Source organism: Mirounga leonina, unplaced genomic scaffold (assembly GCF_011800145.1).
Source record: "Mirounga leonina isolate KUSES-001 unplaced genomic scaffold, KU_Mleo_1.0 Mir_91, whole genome shotgun sequence".
NCBI classification, from domain to species: Eukaryota; Metazoa; Chordata; class Mammalia; order Carnivora; family Phocidae; genus Mirounga; species Mirounga leonina.
The window spans coordinates 41,942,779-41,962,320 of record NW_023270839.1 but is presented as its reverse complement, the minus strand read 5'-3'; the positions used below and the strand labels follow the sequence as shown (position 1 = coordinate 41,962,320).

The window sequence follows — 19,542 nt, the reverse complement described above, 5'->3', positions numbered from 1 at the left end:
CACTGACCTGTGAGACCGAGAGGGTCCCGTCTGCCCAGCACTCCTGGGACCCCACACTGAGGTTATACTCTGGCCTTCAGTCTTGAGTGTGTATAGATCTGGAAGCATATGTTCAGCAGGAGCACAAGGCTCTAGGACCTTGACCTTCAGGCAGGGCCCCTGCAGCCTTCCCTAGCCAGGTTAGAGTACTCAGCCCACCTGGCACTTGCCTACCATCCCCCCTGAGCAGGGCCCCAGGCTGGAGGCTCTGGGTCAGACTGGTCTGGGCCACAAGGACTCTGTCTAACCACACCTGGGGAACAAGGGTCCCACTTTCCTCCCTCTGTCCCCAGGGCCTTTTTGAAGGATCTCCAAAGCTCTGGGATTCTGTAACCTTTATTTCCCAGATGGGAAAACCAAAGGACAGAACTGGGAAGGGACAGTGGGCTGAGTGCCAAGGGGCCTCCATGCCTCCAAGCCAGGGCAGTACCTGCTCCCCTGTGTGACCTGGGGGCCCCGTGAGGACGCTCCTGTCCTAGAAACGCTCCCCTTCAGCTCCCCCTGAAGTTCTGAGAGGACGGGAGCTGCATCTCACGGGGTTCACGTCTCCAGGAGGCTCTGGTTAGGAGGCAGACGGGCTTTACTGTGGGTTGGAGCATGAGGCCAGGACAGGATAGTGACAAGTCCTGGGAGAGGGAGCTGCTCCAGGGGCCTGGGGCCCAAATGCCCCCTCCTTCCATTCTGTCAGCCCTCCCTGCCACACCTTGGAGCGCCTTGCCCCTGCCAGCCCTGGCCAGGCCCTGCGGAGAGAGGAGTAGGACTCATCCCTGCCCTGGGGGGGGCTCACAGTCTGTACCCAGAGAAGGGAATAAAGAAGCTTCCAAGAAGAGGTGCCATTTGAGATGCCTGATGGGACATGTGGGGGAAGATGGGTGGGGTGGCATTCTGGGCAGAGGAAGAGCTCACTCCTGCCCTTTGTGTTCCAGGTCTCAGCCCTCCCATGGCCCCTGAGCAGAAGAGGGTCTTGCTCTCCAGCCGGGGGCGGGGGGGGGGGGGGCTTTGCAGGAGAACTCCTCAGTAATTGCCCAGTTCCCCATCTTTCCAAGACTTTGAATAGAAGGAAACTTAGACCTTGGGGGCCACCCCAAAGCAGGGGCTTTCAACATGGGTTCCATGAGTGAGTGGGCTCCAGGGGTTCCAAACCTAGTTGTGAACAAAACCCCATGTGTGTGCATGTGGGTGCACATAATTCTGGGGCAAAGTGTGTCACTTCTGTGGGATGCTCATGGGGGTAAACCCTGCTCCAGAACATCAGGGCTGGGAGAAGTCGCAGGGCTCCTTGAAATCGACGCCTGCATCTACTAATGAGGAAACTGATGCTCAAGATGGACACATGCCCAGTCCGAGGTCAACCTGGAAGCCAGACCCGGTCTACAGTGTGCCCTCTGGAGCAGTGTCTCCCAGTATCATTGGGGGGCGCTCTGCCTGTGTGTCCCGGGGGCTGGTCACAGAGCAGATCCCTGGGCCCCATTCCCACAGATACTGACACGGCATCTTTGCACACCAGTGTGTGCGTGTGCAATTCTGTGCTAGACAGAGGATGGGGCACGTGTGTGCAAGTTCACAAGCACATATGTATGTTTGGGAAGCTGACTTCTGGAGCTGTGGTTAAAGGTGGGGTTCGGAGTTCCAAAGCAACCTTTGCTACTTACTCGCTGGGAGACCTCGGGCCATGTCTCTTGGTCTCTCTGTGCTTCAGTTTCTCCATTTGTAAAATGGGCAGATTACTACTACCACCTACCTCATGGCATTGCTGTGAAGATGAGAGTCGAAGTGAGCCCTCAGCACGGGGCTGGCCTGGAATACCTGCTCGTTTGCGCTCCCTCCCCTGGCTTGGGATTTGGGGATGACAGGCTTGCTGGGTGCAGCGTCTTGAAGCAAGGGTAAGCATTACATCTGGGTGGTGGCTGCCTCACATTCTGGGGTAGGCAGACCCCTCTGGGGAGGCCCCGAGCTCTCCCCGCTCCCTGAGTGCCTCTTCTCCGGGGAGTCCGCGCTCCATGCTCCTTGCAGCCCTCCCTGCCCTGAGCCCTGACTTGATGGCCTGGGCCTCATCCAACTCTGCGACCTTCCCAGCCCCAGGCAACAGCACCTGCTCAGTAAGAAGACGAGCGCGCTGTTGGAGGCCGAGGGGGCAGCTGGAAACCTGTACCACCTGGAAAAGTGTTACTAAAAGCAGGAGGACTCCAATCCTGCGGGAGAAAACAAAATGATGCCTCACAGAGGGCGGCTCCTTCCTGGGCAACAGTCCGAGCCCAGGCTGGGACTCACAGCCCCGCCACCTCAGCCATTCAGCCAACAAACATTTATTGGGCACCTGCCGGGCCGGGCTCTGTTCTTAGCACGGGGGTTACCGTGTGAAGAAAACAGACCAGAATCCCCGCCCTTGTGGGGAGTGTACATAGGGGACAGGAAGCGAGAAGACAGAAGACAGATGGTGAAAGGAGTGGTTTGTCACATGGTAACAAATGCAGTAAGGAAAACGTGTAGGTAGGGAGGTGTGGAGGCTGCAACTTTAAACAATGGTCCGGTCAGAACTCACTGATATCTGAACACAGATCTGACGGGTGTAGAAGTGAGCCACGTGGCTACGTGGGTGACAGGGCTCCCACCCCAAGTACAAAGGCCTGTGTTAGTTGGCATGATACCTGGCTGCCAGTAACAGATCAGCAAAGGAATTGTGTTCTGGCTCAATGCAGCATGAGCTGCATCCCTCCACGTGGTGACTCAAGGATTCAGGCTCCCTCCATTTGAGGCTCAGCCTTCCCCAGCCTTCCAGCACAGCCAGGAGAAAGTAGAGTGGAGAAGGCACATCTGCACCTTATGCTTCTTGGCCTGGAAGCAACGGACCATCTGCTCTGTCCTTCCATTGACAAGCACTAGTCACATGGCCCCCTTAAATGCAAGGGGGTCTGGGGGATGTCCTCCTGGGCTGGGCACTGACTTCCCGCAACCGCCCTTCACGATGGAGGGAGTGTGAACCTCCCGGGGTCGGCTAGATGTCTTTGCCGTGGCCCTCAGTGGGCAGTGTGCCTGAGTGTTCAAGGGTCAGTGAAGATGCCATGTGGCTGGAGGGAGCTGGGAGTGATAGGAGTTGAGGTCAGAAAATAATGGGGGCAGAATGTAAGGTCATACAGGCCTACACACAGGCCTATTGTTGGGTCTTCGGCTTGTCCCCCGAGCCAGTGGAGCTCCGCTGGAGGTTCTGAGCAGGAAGGGACCATGACCACCTGGCTTTAACTGGCTCCCTCTAGTGGCCGTGGAGAACAGAATGCGGGGGCAGGGCGGGAGTGGGGAGCCTGGTGGGAGGCTGTTGCGGTGGTCCAGGCGAGGGGCCTTGGAAGAAGACAGGAGTGGTGGAATCAATACATTTTGAACGTAAAGACAACAGGTCTTCGAGGTGGGACAGATGTGGGGTGTGAAGGAGAAAGGAGTCAAGGCCGAGTGCCAGTACGTTAGCTTGGGCACTGGGAGGATCTCCATCTCCACCACTTACTGAGACGGGAGAGCGGTGGCATCAGAAGTTTGCTTTTGGATATGTGGAGATGCCACTTAGACCTGCAAGTGGAAACCCAAGCCTCTGTGAGCCTCAGTTCGTCACCTGTAAAATGGGCGTGACCACACTTACCTGGCAGGATTACCAGAGGGCGGCTGTGAATGGCCGTGATGAGTGAGGTTCGCAGGTGTGGGGTCAAAGGCAGTGAGAGGCAGCTTGCTGTGGAGGAGCCGGAGGTGTGGTGTGGGAGTGGGAGCTGGGAGAAGGGCCTCAGAACCGCTTGGGGCCTTTTCCAGCTCCTCACCTGCTGCTCCAGGACAGATCACTGTGTCGGAGTGGGCGCTGCTGTCGGGATAGACAAACGCTAGTCCAGCAAGGAGCATACAACAGGGATTCTGAGGTCCCGGATCTACTGCTGGCTCAGCTATTCCTTGCCATGGGACTTGGTTCGGGGACCTGCAGGCCTCGGTCTTTCGTCTGTCAAATGGGCTGGGCTGGGGTCCTCCTTACGGCACATCCGGAAGCACTGGGGTGCTTGCCGGTGCCTGGGGAAGGGCAGCTCGGGCACTGCCATCCATCCTTGCTGAGGGGAGGTCCCGCCCCATCCCCACCTCCGGGGGGGTAAGACGCTCCCCACACAGCACAACCCTCATGGGGGGAGGCAGTCACGTAGCAGTAATACTTTTATTCCCATCAGTGATGCTGATGGGGCCTGACCCTTTACAAAGAAAAATGTTAGGAAAAAAGAAGGAGAGGGGCACCAAAGCCTCTGTTCTCGATACCCCCACTCCTCTGCCCAACCCCCGTCAGTGCCTCCAGACGAGAGGGGGCAGGGGCTGGCCACTCTGGAGGGCTCCCTGGGCTAGGCCATCTGCCAGCAGAGTCGAAGGTGAGAGGAGGGCAGCTGGGCCCAGCAAAGCTCTTCTGGTGCAGACGGCAAACAGAAAGGGGGCGCAATGGGGGGGTTGTCCCCTTGGTGACCAGTCCTGGGCTGTCAGCACCCCTCTGTGGCGTCACGGGGACCCCTGCTGGCTCCGCCTCTCCTCCAGCGCCCTGCACACCCACATGGACACCACGGCGGCGTTTCCGTCATTGAACTGCATGATGAATGGATGGCCCTGTGGGGGGGAGGGGAGGAGAGGCTGTGACACACATTCCCCAGACTCTGCACTTCATTACACTTGCCAAGGCCTGTTCTCGGCTTGGACCTTCTTTCTTCTCCCCCACTCGCCCTGCGAGGGAAGGAGGACACCATCAACCCATTTCACAGCCACTCTGCATAGCTCAGATTCTGTCCCGTGCTTGACCACCTTCTCCTGAGAGCCCCGCCAGCCCACGGGTGAGGGCCTGTCGTCTCTTCACGCCGCCGGGCCCCTCCTCACCCTGCACCACTCCAACAGCGGGCTGGCCAACGCCTGGCCCCTGGGTTGCCAGCGCCCCAGTCCAGCTGCTGCCCACAGATCAGAGAACCATCTCCTCCGAGGCTACATCACTCCCTTCCGGGGTTCTTCTTTATCTAACGCTCTCTGAATAAGTCACCATGTCCGAGTGGAGGGAAGGCACACATAGCAGGAGAAGGAGGGACACACTGATGGGTGCAGATCCACTCTGGTTCCTGGTGACCAGGTTGGGGCTGGACTTTGGAGGGGCCGGGACTGTCTCCATGTGGCCTGTCTCGGGCTCTAACCTACTTAGCCCATAAGGCAGGCCATGTTATATTTAGCCAGTCCCCTCCCCTGCGGTCCTGAAGAATCAGGATTCCCATTCACAGTCTTTGGGTCTCCTGGGAGTTCCCAGGGAAGGTCAGAAAAAAGCAGGGGCAGTCAGAGTCACCCTGACCACAGGTCAAAGGGGAAAGGGAAACTGAAAAGCATTCTCTTCCCTCCTCCTCACCAAGTGGCTTCTCGGCTGAGAAATGCACACATGGCAGCTTCCTCCTCTACCAGAAACGTAGCCTGAGACTCAGGGAGCCACAGTGGGTGAGTGTGGGGTGGGGGGTCTCTCTGCTTCCTTCCCTTCCCCCCACCTCCTTCCAGCTCCAGCTTCCCTGAACCCTCAGCTTTTTTTTTTTTTTTTTTAAGATTTACTTATTTGAGAAAGAGAGAGAGAGAGAGAGCATGTGGAGAGGGAGAAAAATCTTCAAGTAGATCGCCTGCTGAGCGCCAGAGCCTGACACAGAGCTTGATCCCATCACCCATGAGATCATGAGCTGAGCCAAAACCGAAAGTCGGATGCTCAACTGACTGAGCCACCGCAGTGCCAGTGCACCTCCAGCTTTCTGATCCCTTCTTGGGCTCCGTCTCACCTCCCTTCTGGTGTGAGCTGGGCTCCCAGCACTGCTTTCCCAATATACCCCAGTCTTGACCAGCAGCTCTGGGGGATAGCCAGCCACTGGCCACCTGCTCGCAGCTCCAAGCTGCCTCAAAATGAGTTTATCACATGGCAGGAGGGATGTGGGCCCGGGGCTCGCATGCCCTGGGTGCCCAGATCCCAGTGTCTGCAGGAGCGGTCCAAGACCAGGCCAGGGTAGGTAATGAGGCTGCTTGGTCAGACCTGATGTGTTTCTGGGGATAGGAAGGAAAACCATCCAGGCTTCCTTACCCTGGACTCCTGCTGCATCCCCTTACCTGGCTTTCTCAATTCAGGCAAGGAAAGCCATTCCCAGGAGCATCCTGCATGGTCTAGCTCAGAGGCATACAGAACACTGGAGGAGAGCAGGGAGGGAATGAGCTCAGCTTAGGGGGTGCCAAGGCCTCGACTCACCGAGGCCATCATGGAGCTAGGCCTGGAGCCCATCTGGGCACCTCCTGTGATCTGCTCATGGCATTCCACGGGGCTCCTAACACACCTGTGGGACTACTGGGGGGAGCAGGTGCCCCTCGCAGACTGCCACTGGGTAAGGGGGGTTGGAGGCCAGGTTGGGTTGGTGTCTTGCAGGAAGCTGGGTTGGGGGATGGGGCAGGAGAGACCCAGGAGGGCCTCATCTTGACTCCCATACGCAGTTCTCCCCCCTTATATGTGTCTACCCTACACCTGCCTTCCTAAATCGCTGCCTACATAGAGGGAATTCTTCCTAAAGTCCGAGCGTGCATATTTCCTTTTCAGGAGGCTCAGGAGAGGCGACCTTGCGCCCTTGTGAAGAACAAAGGGAGAAGCTGTGCTCAGAAGCCGATGGGCCGCCTCCCCCCAAGCCCGGGGTAGCACAGTGTCACTTTCCCAGAATGCCCGGTGACTTTGGGGCCCATATGCTGCATCTCTGTTATCATCTGTTCAGGAGCAAGCAGAGCGGAACTGCAGGAGGGGAGAGTGGAGGCATTCCTCCAGTTATGGGAAGGCTGATGGCTGCACTGCAGGGAAGCATTGTGCCCAAGTGCCCTGGGAGGCTCTAGGAGGAGAGGGTCAGCATCCACTGCTCTGGCGGAGACTCTGCCCCCTTTCCTGCCCTCCTTGGCTGGGAGGTGACTCTCCTGTCCTGCGTGTCCCTGATGCTTTACACCTGCCTGAAGGGAGGGACCTGGACAAGTGGTCTTGTCCCCAGCTATTGTTGATTGGCTCCGGAGAGAGGAGTGGGGGAATCATAGAGGGGCGCAGAGAGTGGACAGAGACAGATACAGGAGGGAGACCCCAGCCTCTCTAGGCAGCGGGGCCTGTGAGGTGTGAACTTGGGAGCCATTGGCGGTGTGGCCCATGGTATGACTGAACATACCGAGAGAGCCAGCATGCAAGGAGGGAGAGCATAGAGAGCAGCCGAGTGGGGCAGCAGCGGACCCCCAGGGCCATGATCCCTGGGCCTGGCAGCAGCTCTGCCTGCAGGGCCCGTGAGCACTGCCGGGGGATAGGCCCCACGTCAGAGGTGGGCACTAGACTCTCCACTTTACACATGAGGAAACGCAGGCCGCAGGCTCATGGCTGACCTGCCTGGGCTCCCAGGGCCGAGGCTGGATCACTAGTCTCTGTAACCCAAGCCCACGGCCCGGGCCTCTCCCGGACTGAGTGGGAAGCGGACAGAAGTGGGAGAATCAATAACCAGATCGCAATTCCCCTCACCTTTATTTCTGCCCCATGATTCAGGCCCTCCCGGACAGAGGTGACACGGACGCTGTGAGCCTGCATTGCCCCAGGTCCTGACTTCTGTCAGCGCCGTGCTTTGGACACTCTGGGCGAATGCCCGCTCTGTCATGGTGGCAGGTCACTCTCCCTCGACGCCCCCTACCCTCATCAGCCTGTATGGGAAGCAGGGCATGTATACCATCATCCCATTTTCCAGAAGAGGACACTGAGGCCCAGGGAGGGAAGCGACCAGATAACAGTGCTGGGGACAAACTCAAGTCTCCTGGTTTCTAGGCTGTGCATTCTCAGGGCTGGACTGTGTCCCCTGGGACCCTGGCAGGATGTGTTGTTCTCCCCTTCCTCTCTAGACAGCGACACTCCTCCAGCCTGGACATGCACGGTACAAGAACCCCTCACGAGTTTAATAAGTAAACAAGCAAAATCCGACAGACGATTCTAGAGAAAGCATGAGAATCACTCAGCCACTCCAAGGTGCCTGGGTTCCCAGGAGGCTCCGGACAGGCCTGAGCAGATGCCGGAGATGGATGGAAACTACACCCTACATAACACTAATACTGAGCCCGGCACCACGGAGGAGTGCTGTGTGCCAGGCACTTGCCGAGGGCTTTGTCCTGATTTTCCCAAGGAATCCCCATGCTCACTCTGGAGGCACACACAGCCATGTGTGTCTACCTTCCAGATGAGGAAACAGACACTTGGGGCCCTGTCCAGGGTCGTCAAAGCAAGTGGCTGGGCTGGACCCCAACATGGGGCCTCTGACTCCAAATGCTCTCCTGCACCTGCAACCAGACAGCTGACTTGGCAGGCCTCTCCCCGGGTCTCCACGAGGCCCTGGAGGGTTCGAGCCTCCTGCAGCGCTTGGGTGAAGTGCCTGTCCCTCCCCAGGAAGAGGAATCCAGACGTGGACACGCCCTCGTAGCCCCCATCATGCTGCAAGGAACAGAGCGGGTGTGCTGGGCTCCACCCGCAGCTGGATGCCCCCTTGCAGCTTGTCAAGAGCATCCCAGCCCGCCCCACGGTGGCTGCCCCGGGTCCCCGGGCCTCTGTCCTCCAGCCAGAAAGTGTGTTCGCAGCCACTCTGCCGGGGCTGGAGCTGCTGCTGACCTCGCTGGCCTCACCACCCGGCAGTGGGAGCCGCTCTCCTTTGCTGCATTCTCTCAATTGCAGCAATTGCAACAATTAAACCGGCAAGGCTTGAAGGAGTAGGGTCCACAAACTTCGCCACAGAAGGTGGAGACACAATGAGGGGAAAAGGATGGGACTGCAAGAGGCAGGAGGGCTCCAAAGTGGGACGCGGGGGAGCACGAGAGGGATGAGTCCACAGCTGCCGAAGACGGTTGTGGTCGCCTGGGGCAGCCACGGCCACGTGGGGCTAAGCGGCAGACCGCGCTAGCACAAGGAGGGGCCCTTGTGGAGACTGAGAACCTGGGAGGAGGAAGTGCAGTTCTCCCTCCCCTTCATCTGGGCAAAGTGACCGGCAGTTCGCTAGAGTGGGACTCTCCTCTGTAATAATGTCTCTAATTTTTTCCCATCCATTTCATCGTGACGAGATGCCTTCCTGACCAAAAGAGTCCCTCCCACGTGGGCAGCGCTCTACCCTCTACCGGGGGTGGGGGGGACAGGGAGATGGGGGGTTAGTGCACCCACTGTGCAGGCAGGAAACAGAGCTCCGGGCCCGCTGTAGTGCTAAGCGCTGCCCGAGGCTCACGGTCTGGATTGCTCATGCTCTGCCCTTTAGTTGGGTTTTGACTTTCTTCCCAAATGGGAATTGACCTACTTGGGGTCTGCATACTTCCTTCTCTTGCATAATTTCCTAAAGAATATCATGCATCTGCATCATTAATAATCTACAGATGTGGCTGCCAGGCCGGCACATAGTACGCCCTCAATTACCTGTGGCAGGACAAAGCCATCTGCGCATTCTGTATGTCTGCAGCTATTCACCAAGCACCTGCTGTGTGCCTTCCGGCTGCCAGGTATCTGCCTGTGGCCTCGAACCCTCCCAGCACCCCTAGTTTATAGACAAAACGAACTGAGGTGCCAAGAAATGGGACCTGGGGCAAGGCCATAGAGCTAGAAAGTGGCAGACTTAGGGTTTGAATCTAAGACTCTCTTTTGTCATGGAGGACATCAACTACTGTGTTCTCTGAGGTCAGGCACAGTGAGTTCTAAAGTTCCACTTTCGGGGAGCCTGGATGGCTCAGTCCGTTAAGCGTCTGACTCTTGATTTTGACTCAGAACACGATCTCAGGGTCGTGGGATGGAGCCCTCTGTTGGACTCCGTGCTCAGCAGGGTGTCTACTTGAGGATTCTCTCCCTCTGTCCCTCCCCCCACCTGCATGCGTGCTCACTCTAAAATAAGTAAATCTTTAAAAAAATTAATTTCTACTCTTTAAAAAGAGTATCCTTGTATATCATAGGTATACAAATTATTTTTTAAAAAAGATTTATTTATTTGTGAGAGAGTGCATGAGCGAGCGTGGGGTGGGGAGAGGGAGAGGGAAAGAGTATCTTTAGCAGATTCCAAGCTCAGCTTGGAACCCGATGTGGGGCTTGATTCACAACCCTGAGATCATGACCTGAGCTGAAACCAAAAGTTGGACGCTTGGCACACCTGGGTGGCTCAGTTGGTTAAGCGGCTGCCTTTGGCTCAGGTAAGGATCCCAGGGTCCTGGGATTGAACCTCATGTTGGGCTCCCTGCTCAGTGGAGAGCCTGCTTCTCCCTCTCCCTCTGCCTGCCGCTCTGCCTACTTGGGCTCTATCTCTCTGTCAAATAAATAAATAAAATCTTAAAAAAAGAAAAAAAAAGAGTTGGATGCTTAACCGACTGAGCCATCCAGGTGCCCCCTCAACAAGTGATTTTTAACTGTTAACTGCAGTTAGGGTGACAAAAAGGCGTATCTTTGTCCTCCCTTGTTCAAAGTCCTATGTGTTAGGCACTTCTATTCAAATAGTTTATTTAAAATCAGTAACTCTAAGTATTATTATCTCTATGAGCCCCAGGCCACCAGGCACTCCTCTCCCACCAAGGAAGCTGCAAAGGCCTAGCACGCTTGCATTTTAGCCGAGTCAAAAACAAGAGTCCAATAGGCTGTTCACACGAGCTGGCAGGGCAGTCCTGTGATTAGGTGGTGCCTGTAAGGGGTGACCTGAGAGGTCGAAGGGTCCCCAGTGTCAACGCTCTGCCCACCACTCCATGTTTCCCTGCTGGGCCGGCGAGCCTTGCCTGAAGGCTCTCCGCACGTCCCCTATAGGGTTCCAGCCCTAGTGGCAGGGCTAACACTTCAGCTCCTTCTCAGCAATAACGGAGGAGTGGGAGGACTGGAAGGGACCGCAGAGATCAGCAGAGCCACAGGATGTGAGGTGTGTTGGGGCTTCTACATGTTTGATTCAAGTTGTCAAGAAATATTCTAACTATATGTGTAAAAACCTAATTAAAAACTAATGTACATACTCATCTGCTTAACTCAACATGTCACACAGAATACTGGCAATCGTTACCCTGCACAGTGATACTAACTTATTTTTTGCAGCTCTTGGAGCAAAGTCAGTCCTGCTTGTTAGATCTGTGCATGTTATTGAACTTCTTCTCTGTGGGGGGGGGGGGGACAGATAGGAGGGCTGTTCTGGCGCACAGCCATTTGAAAGAACTCAGGGCTGTGATGTGCACTCACACCGTAAGGACACAGAACATGGTGAGTGCCACACGGGAGCCAGGTGCACTGAGCCCATGAAGTCCGTCTGCCCAGTGGCTGCCCCGTGATGCCCAGCCAGGGCTCTGAGGGTCAAGGCTGCTCTGAGTTTCTGATGGTGTCCGTTCCAGCAAGCTCTGAGGACTTCTTGTCTGACCTACAGATTTACCATAAGCAACTCATGGGAACAGTTGCTAGTTAGTCAGTGACTAAACTTTGAAAATAAAAGTTTTCTGCTATTCCCTTTGCAAAGCTTCTCTATGGGTTTTACAGATGCCTGAGCTGAGCAGGCAATGGGGTAAGTCAGGATTTCCTTGACTCTGTGTTACTGAGACAACAGCAGAGGGAAGCTGAATGCTTATGGAGATACGACTGTAACTCTCCCCTACGAGCCCAGCTCTTGGATTCTGTGTCCTTCAAGAGAGGGCTCATAAATGACTTTATAAAGAAGTGTCCACAATGAATACTAATACATTCGTGCTAAAAAGAAAACACCCTTTTTTCCTATCTTAATATTAAGGTGCTGCGTTAATGTTACATAATAGAAAACATTCCACGGCTTAAGGTTCAAAACTGCTAATTGAATCCCTACTTACCTAGGTCAGTCAGATCGGAGAGTGAACTGACTTATAAAAGGATGCACAGATGCCCGACGTCTGCTAATCTCTGACAAGTGGCAGGGTGCAGGCAGCCTTTATAATATTAATTACATGACATGAGAAGTCATAATCACCCCTGGGGTCAACTCTGCCTTCCAGGCTAGGTGTGCCAGGCTGGTCACCAGGTGGAGCTGGGGAAGGAGGTGGCTGGAGGGGAGCCCCCACGAGTGGGGACTCAGCAGGGAGAAGCTGAGGCCCCTCCATGAAAATCCTCCTCTCTGTCCTGTGTGGGGTAATGCAAGGAGCCCCACACAGAGTCAGCAAACCTTCCTGGTGCTATCCCAGAGTGATGGCTTGGGAAGGGCCATGACTGCCTCACTGTAAAGGAGAGAATACTCCAGGGGGCACCTCCATTCCCCAGGCTTCATCACTCTTCATGCAAGGACTTCTGTTGTTATTATACTCCTGAGCTCTGCCCCCAGGGAGGAGCAACACAGGGAGGAAGGATGGAGCAGGATGAGCTCAGGGGTCTCCTGCCCACGGGGAGGGCGCGTTCTGGCCCGCGTTCTGGCCTGCCCTCTTGTGCGGAAGGCCTGAGGTTGCTCACTCCTGGGACTCAGGAAATTCCCAGCAAGACAATGCGGGCCACAAGGTAAGCGTGTCCTTTAATCTAGTACTTTATAGAAATAAAGCTGATATTTGCTTTCTATCATTTCCTGAGTCTTGTTTCTCAGCTGGTTTTGAATATGGGGACAATGTTTGCTGGTCTCAGTCCCACCGAATACCACTGCAGTCTCCTCCTCTTGGGGGGGGGGGGGGGGGGAAGGACCAAACGAGACCACCAGCCCACAGACAAGGCTTCTCACACACAGGTGGGCAGTGTGAGGGGTGGTTATTACTCCTCCACATAGAACACTTTGGGGGTGCAACAGTAAGATGAGGGTGCGAGGCTTGTCTCTGTGCCACTAGTGTGGAACCTGCCTGTCTACCTAGCTTGGCTTTCTAGAATGTGCTTTCTTGGCCTCTGATTTCTAAAGCCTTTCCCTGGGTGGGGGTGGAGGGGGTTCCTTCTAGCCCTTCGTTTTCTTTTAAGACCTCAGAAACAGTCTGCAGCTGTGACATGCCACTTCAATCAACCTTCCTGAGTTTATTCTTTACAATTGCTACAGAAATAGATGTTTCTCCCCAAATATTCAATTATTAGCAGCAAATTGCTTACCTCTAGCCATCCTAGACTGTACACAGGCATCTAAGGGGGTCAAGGAGCTCTCCACCTTTCATCTGAGCAGATCTATGTGCTCCTACACAGAGTAATTGGTCAGAAAATGGCCCATCGAGAGAACAAGATATTTCTAGAGGTCTCTGTGAGTCATTCTAGGGCTTGTGCAGTGTGGTGCAGGGAGGGGGCATCAGGGTGACTTCAGAGGGCCACGATGAGGGGGCTACACATGTGGGATGCCAGCATTCATGAGTCTGCACCAGAGGAAGCTGCCCTGTGTGAGTGGCAGAATGGTGCCTCTTGACCACTTAAGGGAGGGGGGCTGCCTGGCAGGGAACTCAGATGGGACCGGGGAGGATGCTGGCTCCTCCAGGCAGTCTCGGGGTGGGCAGATGCCCAGAGGAGTCGGGATCAGAGGGTGCCAGAGGCAGAATGGGGGTCTTGCTTCAATAATGCTGAGAACTCTTGCCTGACAGGCTGACTCTGCAGCGTGTCCAAGTAGTGAATATGGATGGGGCCAGTTACCAATGTCCAGATGGTCAAGGTTTGTCTTGTGGGGTGATGGCTGTATGGTGGTGGAGGTTTAAAGATGCAATGCTCAGAAGGATGGATTTTCTCTCCTGCCTTTTTTTTTTTTTTTTAATTACCTCTGAAGCTTTGATATTTGAGCTTGGAGACATTTGCTGTATGTGTGCATGTGCTCATGTGTGTGGGTATATGTGAGACTGTGAGTGTATGAAAGGCAGGGGGTAGGCAATGAGAACAGCACAATTTCTGGCACACAGTGGGAGCTCAGTATGTTTGCTGAATACAATAGAATGGAGTGATTCTGACAGTGAGTCAATGAAGAGATGATGAGAGACTAAGGCAGCCTAACAGCCTTCCTTCTACATGGCCCTCGCCACGGCAGATAAAATGGAAGTTTTAAAAAGCATGGCTGGACTCATAAGAAAGAAGAGGAATCCATAAGTGTTACCAAGGAAGAGGGAGCTGAAAACCAGAATAAGTGAGTGGGAGTCTTGTGGCTTTACAGGGATTACTGGTTCCAGGAATGCAGTCCTAGAAAGTATGAAGAACTAAGCAGAAATAGGACACAAGGTCCCTCAGGGAGCTGGGACCCTGAGACCCTGAACAAAGCTGGGTTTATAGAAGGGGTAAGCTATAAAAAGTCTGCCCATCAGCAAAGGGGACCATAAGGTGGCTCTGAGGAGAGATGCCTAAGAAATACAAAAACAGGGCAGAGCCCTGCGCAGTTTAGGACCCAGTGTACTACCTCTGTAGTCTGAGATCCTCAAGCTGATAAACTAATATAATGTTGATCTTGATCTAGTGTTACTCTGGAATGTCTGTCAGAAGCATACAAAAAACCATTCTGAGACAATCCTTCTGAAATGTAACCATTTCCACAGTAATAAACCCCAGTCAGTATGAACTTACAGTAAAAATTCCAAAACATGTGAGGATATAATTCACCATGGACAAGAATGAGCAGACAAGATACACACAGGAAGATGAGAGTTCTCAGAATTGAGATAATCGAAAAATAACTGGGAGGGAAAATGTAAAAAAGTGTACATTTGAGGGGCGCCTGGGTGGCTCAGTTGGTTAAGCGACTGCCTTTGGCTCAGGTCATGATCCTGGAGTCCCGGGATCGAGTCCCGCATCAGGTTCCTTGCTCAGCGAGGAGTCTGCTTCTCCCTCTGACCCTCCCCACCTCATGCTTTCTCTCTCTCTCAAATAAATAAATAAAACCTTAAAAAAAAAAAAAGTGTACATTTGAGAAGATTAAAGACATAAGAAAGTGAAGTACTAAGAAAAGAACAAGATATGATGAAAAAGAGAACACAGAGATTTGAAAAAGAATTTAATGTAACTTGTAGAAAATAAAACAGTCACTGGAAAAAAAACAAAAGAAATTGTGTATGGATGAGCCAAACAGCAGACTGCATACAGCTGAAGAGAGACTTAGTAAACTAGAAGAATAGCCTGAGAAGATCACCCAGAGCAGAGTAGAGAGAGAGAAAATTTTCTTTTAATGTGAAAGAGAAAGGCCCAGAAGAAAGACCGAGATGACTGAACACACTGGGGAGGGGTGATATCTAGAGACAAGAGCTGAGCATTTTGAGAACTGATGAAAGATGCGAAGTCTCAGATTAAAGAATCACAATGATCTCCAAATAGAATAAATATAATGAAATCTACACCTAGACAAATGGTAGGGAAAGTGCATAGTACCAAGGACAGAGATGTATTGCCTACAAAGGGAGGTGCAGATTCTCACCAGCAAGAGTAGAACAAAAGTTCAGTGGTTCTGCCACCCACAGACACTCCCTGACAGAACTCTTAATGGAGGAAGCACAATCCAATAGCAACAAGGAATAAACAATTGGTAAACCCACGCATAAACCTAAACAAGTGCTGATTATATATAAAAGGATGATGATAGTAACGACTGATTCTGAGGATCTGAAAACAAGGTGAAAATGAAATCCTGGGCTGTGAGGACATGAAGAAGGGATGGATGAGATGCTCGTAAGGTCCTTATTCTGGGGGGAGAAGGGCTGTGGCAGAGAGTGCTGGTTGCCTCTCAATATCTCTTCTTTCTTCCTCCTTACTGATACAAATCCTGATTCTAAGGAGGAACACTGTTACCCAGCAAAGCAACTGCACGCCCTGCCTCCCTTGCAGCTAGTTTTGGCCAATGCCGTGTGAGCACATATACTGTGTGCCAATGTCCTGAAAAGAAGGGCAAGCTTTTCTACTGCCCTTTCTCACTGCTGCTGGCTGGCGCTCAAATGCCCCTTGGCTGGTAAATGGAAGGAGCTACTGCACTAGTCTGGGCACCCTACTCCTGCCTTCTTTTACATGAGGGGAAACACCTTGTGATCTTCTCTAAGCTGCTGTTTGTTTTTTGATCATATGTGATTTAAATAAATTCTACCTAATAATGAAGGTAAGACATGGAGTCTAAGGCTGCATATTGTTTGGGAGGGTATATTTATTAACTAACCTTAGGCTTTGCTAAATTAGATGAAAAATTTAAGGATAATCCATGAGAGGCCAGAAATAGAATATAATTCCTACACCAATGGAAAGAATAAAAGGGAAGAAAAATAATTAACCCAACAGAATAGAGAAAGAAAAAGTAAAAAGAAAAATATTGTAGAGAGAAAGCACAAAAAAGGATAGTAGAAAAATATTCAAATATACCAATAAGCAATAAATATGTAATTAAGCTAATCAATTAAAAGAAAGTTGGATGAAATTTAAAACACCAACCACAAAACACAGAAATTCATTTACAAGAACACAGAAATGGTGAGAGCAAAGGAAAAGTAAAACACGTAGTAGACAAATACGAACCAAAAGACAGTGCAGATTTATTAACAGCAGACAAAAAGAAAAATGACAGCAAAATATATTCCAGATTGAGGGCATTCACGTAAAGGTAAAAGAAACACTTTGAAATGAAGATAAAGTCTTTTGGCACAGGTACCTAACACCACTGCATAAAGCAAACACAGACAGAACTGTAAGGAGAAATTAACAAAGCCACACTAATCGAGGAAGATCTGAACACAGCTCTCTTAGTGACTGAGAGAGAAAGCGGGTAGAAAATTAGGCCACAAAATATTTGGGTCACACAATTGACAAGTTTGATCTACAGGATGTTAAAAGGATACTGCATTCAGCAATGAGGGAATACACCCACATTCCTTTCAAGCAAAGAGAACACCGGGAGAAAAGCCAACCATGTAATAAGGGAACTTCAACAAATACCGATCTGATACTGCACCAACCATGTATGCTGACCAAGATGCATGGAAAGCAGGTAACAATCAAAAGATAGCAAAACACCTGAGTGCAAATAAAAAAAAAATACTTCTAGGGGCACCTGGGTGGCTCAGTCATTAAGCGTCTGCCTTCGGCTCAGGTCATAATCCCAGGGCCCTGGGATCGAGCCCCGCATCAGGCTCCCTGCTCCGTGGGGAGTCTGCTTCTCCCTCTCCCACTCCCCCTGCTTGTGTGTTCCCTCTCTTGCTGTGTCTCTCTCTGTCAAATAAATAAATAAAAAATCTTTAAAAAGAAAATACTTCTAAACAATTCATGGGTCAAAAAAGAAATCGTAATTGAAATTAGAAACTGCTTAGAACTGAGTGACAGTAAAAACACTACATATAAATATTTATGGAATACAGCATAAAATAATATTTAAAAGGCAATTTACAGCATTATATGGGTATATGGGGGGGAAGATTGGAAGTTTATGAGCTAAGTGTCAACAGAATATAAACAAATTGTAAACAGAACAAAAAATAAATCCAAAGAAAACACAAGAACACAAAGGGATTAGATAGAAAGGTATCAAAGAGATGGTCAATTCAATAAAATAGTGGTCCTTTAAAAAATTATTAAAGCAGACTAACCTCTGACAAAACTGATAAAGACAAAGCACACATCACTAGGGATGAAAATAGGATACATAGCCGCAAATCCAGAAAACAAAATAACGACATTCCATATGAATGTTATGAAGCCAACATATTTGAAATGCAGAGTGATGACCCCACAGCAGACAGAGTGGGTGGGGGGATACAGACAGATATATGGTGGGGGCAGTGGGAAAGGTGGTAAGGGTGGTAACTGGGAGGTGCCCAAGAGCCCTGACCAGACATCACCTCGCCACGTGAGCCCCGGGTTCTGAGCCCTGGTATCCCACTTCCAACTTTTAAAAGAACTTCCTATTCCATTGTCTCATCTTATTTCAAGAAGCATCCAATTAAGTGAGGGCTGCTACTTCTTAAAATCCATCTTAGTAACTAAGCAACTGGGGTACCTGGGGCGCCTTCAGCTCAGGTCATGATCCTGGGGTCCTAGGATTGAGCCTGGTGTCAGGCTCCCTGCTCAGCAGCGAGTCTGCTTCTCCCTCTCCCTCTGCACACAACACCCCTTTGCCGGAGTGGGAGCGCTCTCTCTCTCAAATAAATAAATAAATAAATAAATAAACTAATTAATAAAATCTTAAAAAGGGGGGATAAACAACCCTCTGCATGAAGACTGAACCTAAAGGGGACATTTTCTGGTGCTACCAAATCAACAAAAAACACAGAGGAAAGAAAATTGCTAAAGACACTGGATGTCGAAATTCTGGGTACACAACTAACTGAAGTGCCATCTTTTTTACTGTTTTCAGCTGTGATGTCCCCGACTTCACTGAGCCTCACTCAATTCATTGGAATGGGTTACTACTGTGGTGAGTGTGGGGGAGCTCAGGGGACTGGTTGGGGCAACGGTTTTGGAAAATTTGAAGTCAGAGCATAACAAAGGCCAAAGCTGTCAGGCCTAGTCTACAAAATACAGGATTGAAAACGACCAGTTAACTCTAGCATTTCTGCTATCAGCAACCAATGGTTTCCATTAGAAACTGCCCCTCTTTTTCTTTTTTAAAGGATTGCCACAAAAAAGGAGCAGCCACTTGAAAATTCTGATCATTCTGTGTCCCAGCAGCAAATAAAGATCATCAATAGAACCCACTTTTAGCCTTGAGCAATATTTTCTAAAACAAAACACAAAGAACCTGTGGTACTTAACTTTTCTGTTACTGATTTACTGTGGTTTGCAAGGTAATGTTGAAGAAAATTAAACGTACGGAAGCCTGAAATGCGTTTTCTGTGGCGGTGAACGGTGTGGCCTGTGTTTTCTGAGGCAGTGTCCTTGGTCATGTGCACAATGAATGACTAAGGGAGCACACTTCATCTGGTTACAAATAAGCTGGCGGCCCTCACTGCAGAGCCCTTTGAAACCAAGCCTGTTTTCACTGGTAAGAGGGACAAAGTTACTTAGTTACAAGCTTGCTTCTCCTGACACTTACGCTCCAGTTTTCAATCAAATCCAGTATAGATGTATGGAAAGGCTTCTCGCTACCTGACCCTAGATCTGGTTTTTAGAGCCTGAGCGCTGCCTCTGGCATAGTCATGGCTTATTCGGTCCCTTCAGAAAACAGCAAAACTTCCACACTTTGAAGTCTACCCTAATTACTGATTCAAGAGCAAAGAGGTCATATTGTTTCAGACGCGGACATTGACATGCAACATTATCAAGTGGTGTATTTCCTACTTAGACAAAGGGCCTTGTTTTCAAATCCGGGAGCACTTGACATATCAACAGGTCACTATAATTTGACACCCTTATTTAAGATGAAGAATCTGCAAGTTCAACGAAAACTTGATCACTTTTAGCTCGTCACTCAAGCCTTTATTCAAGCCAGTTTTCTTGTATTGCAGACTTAGTGCTAACAAGCTTAGTATCCGGTTTCCCAATCTAAAGCACAAAAGAAATAGTCAAAGCGCAGAGGAAGAGGTGAGGGCTAAGTGTTGGAGGGAAGAACGAGGACAGGTAAGAAGCAAGTAAGAGTAAGAAGTGCC

At 51.3% G+C, this 19,542-nt stretch overlaps 1 protein-coding gene across 3 annotated transcripts in view; it reads right to left on the bottom strand.

Annotated features, from left to right (window-relative positions):
- Positions 1-4,205: 4,205 nt before the first annotated feature.
- The window catches only part of MAP2K5 (mitogen-activated protein kinase kinase 5), a 245,900-nt gene continuing 230,563 nt past the window's right edge, over positions 4,206-19,542 (bottom strand). For all 3 annotated transcript variants that reach the window (XM_034993805.1, XM_034993808.1, XM_034993807.1), the window contains one exon: positions 4,206-4,653. In XM_034993805.1, coding sequence (XP_034849696.1) covers positions 4,549-4,653 — 105 coding nt within the window. In that variant the 3' untranslated portion in view covers positions 4,206-4,548. The remainder of the gene's footprint in view (positions 4,654-19,542) is intronic.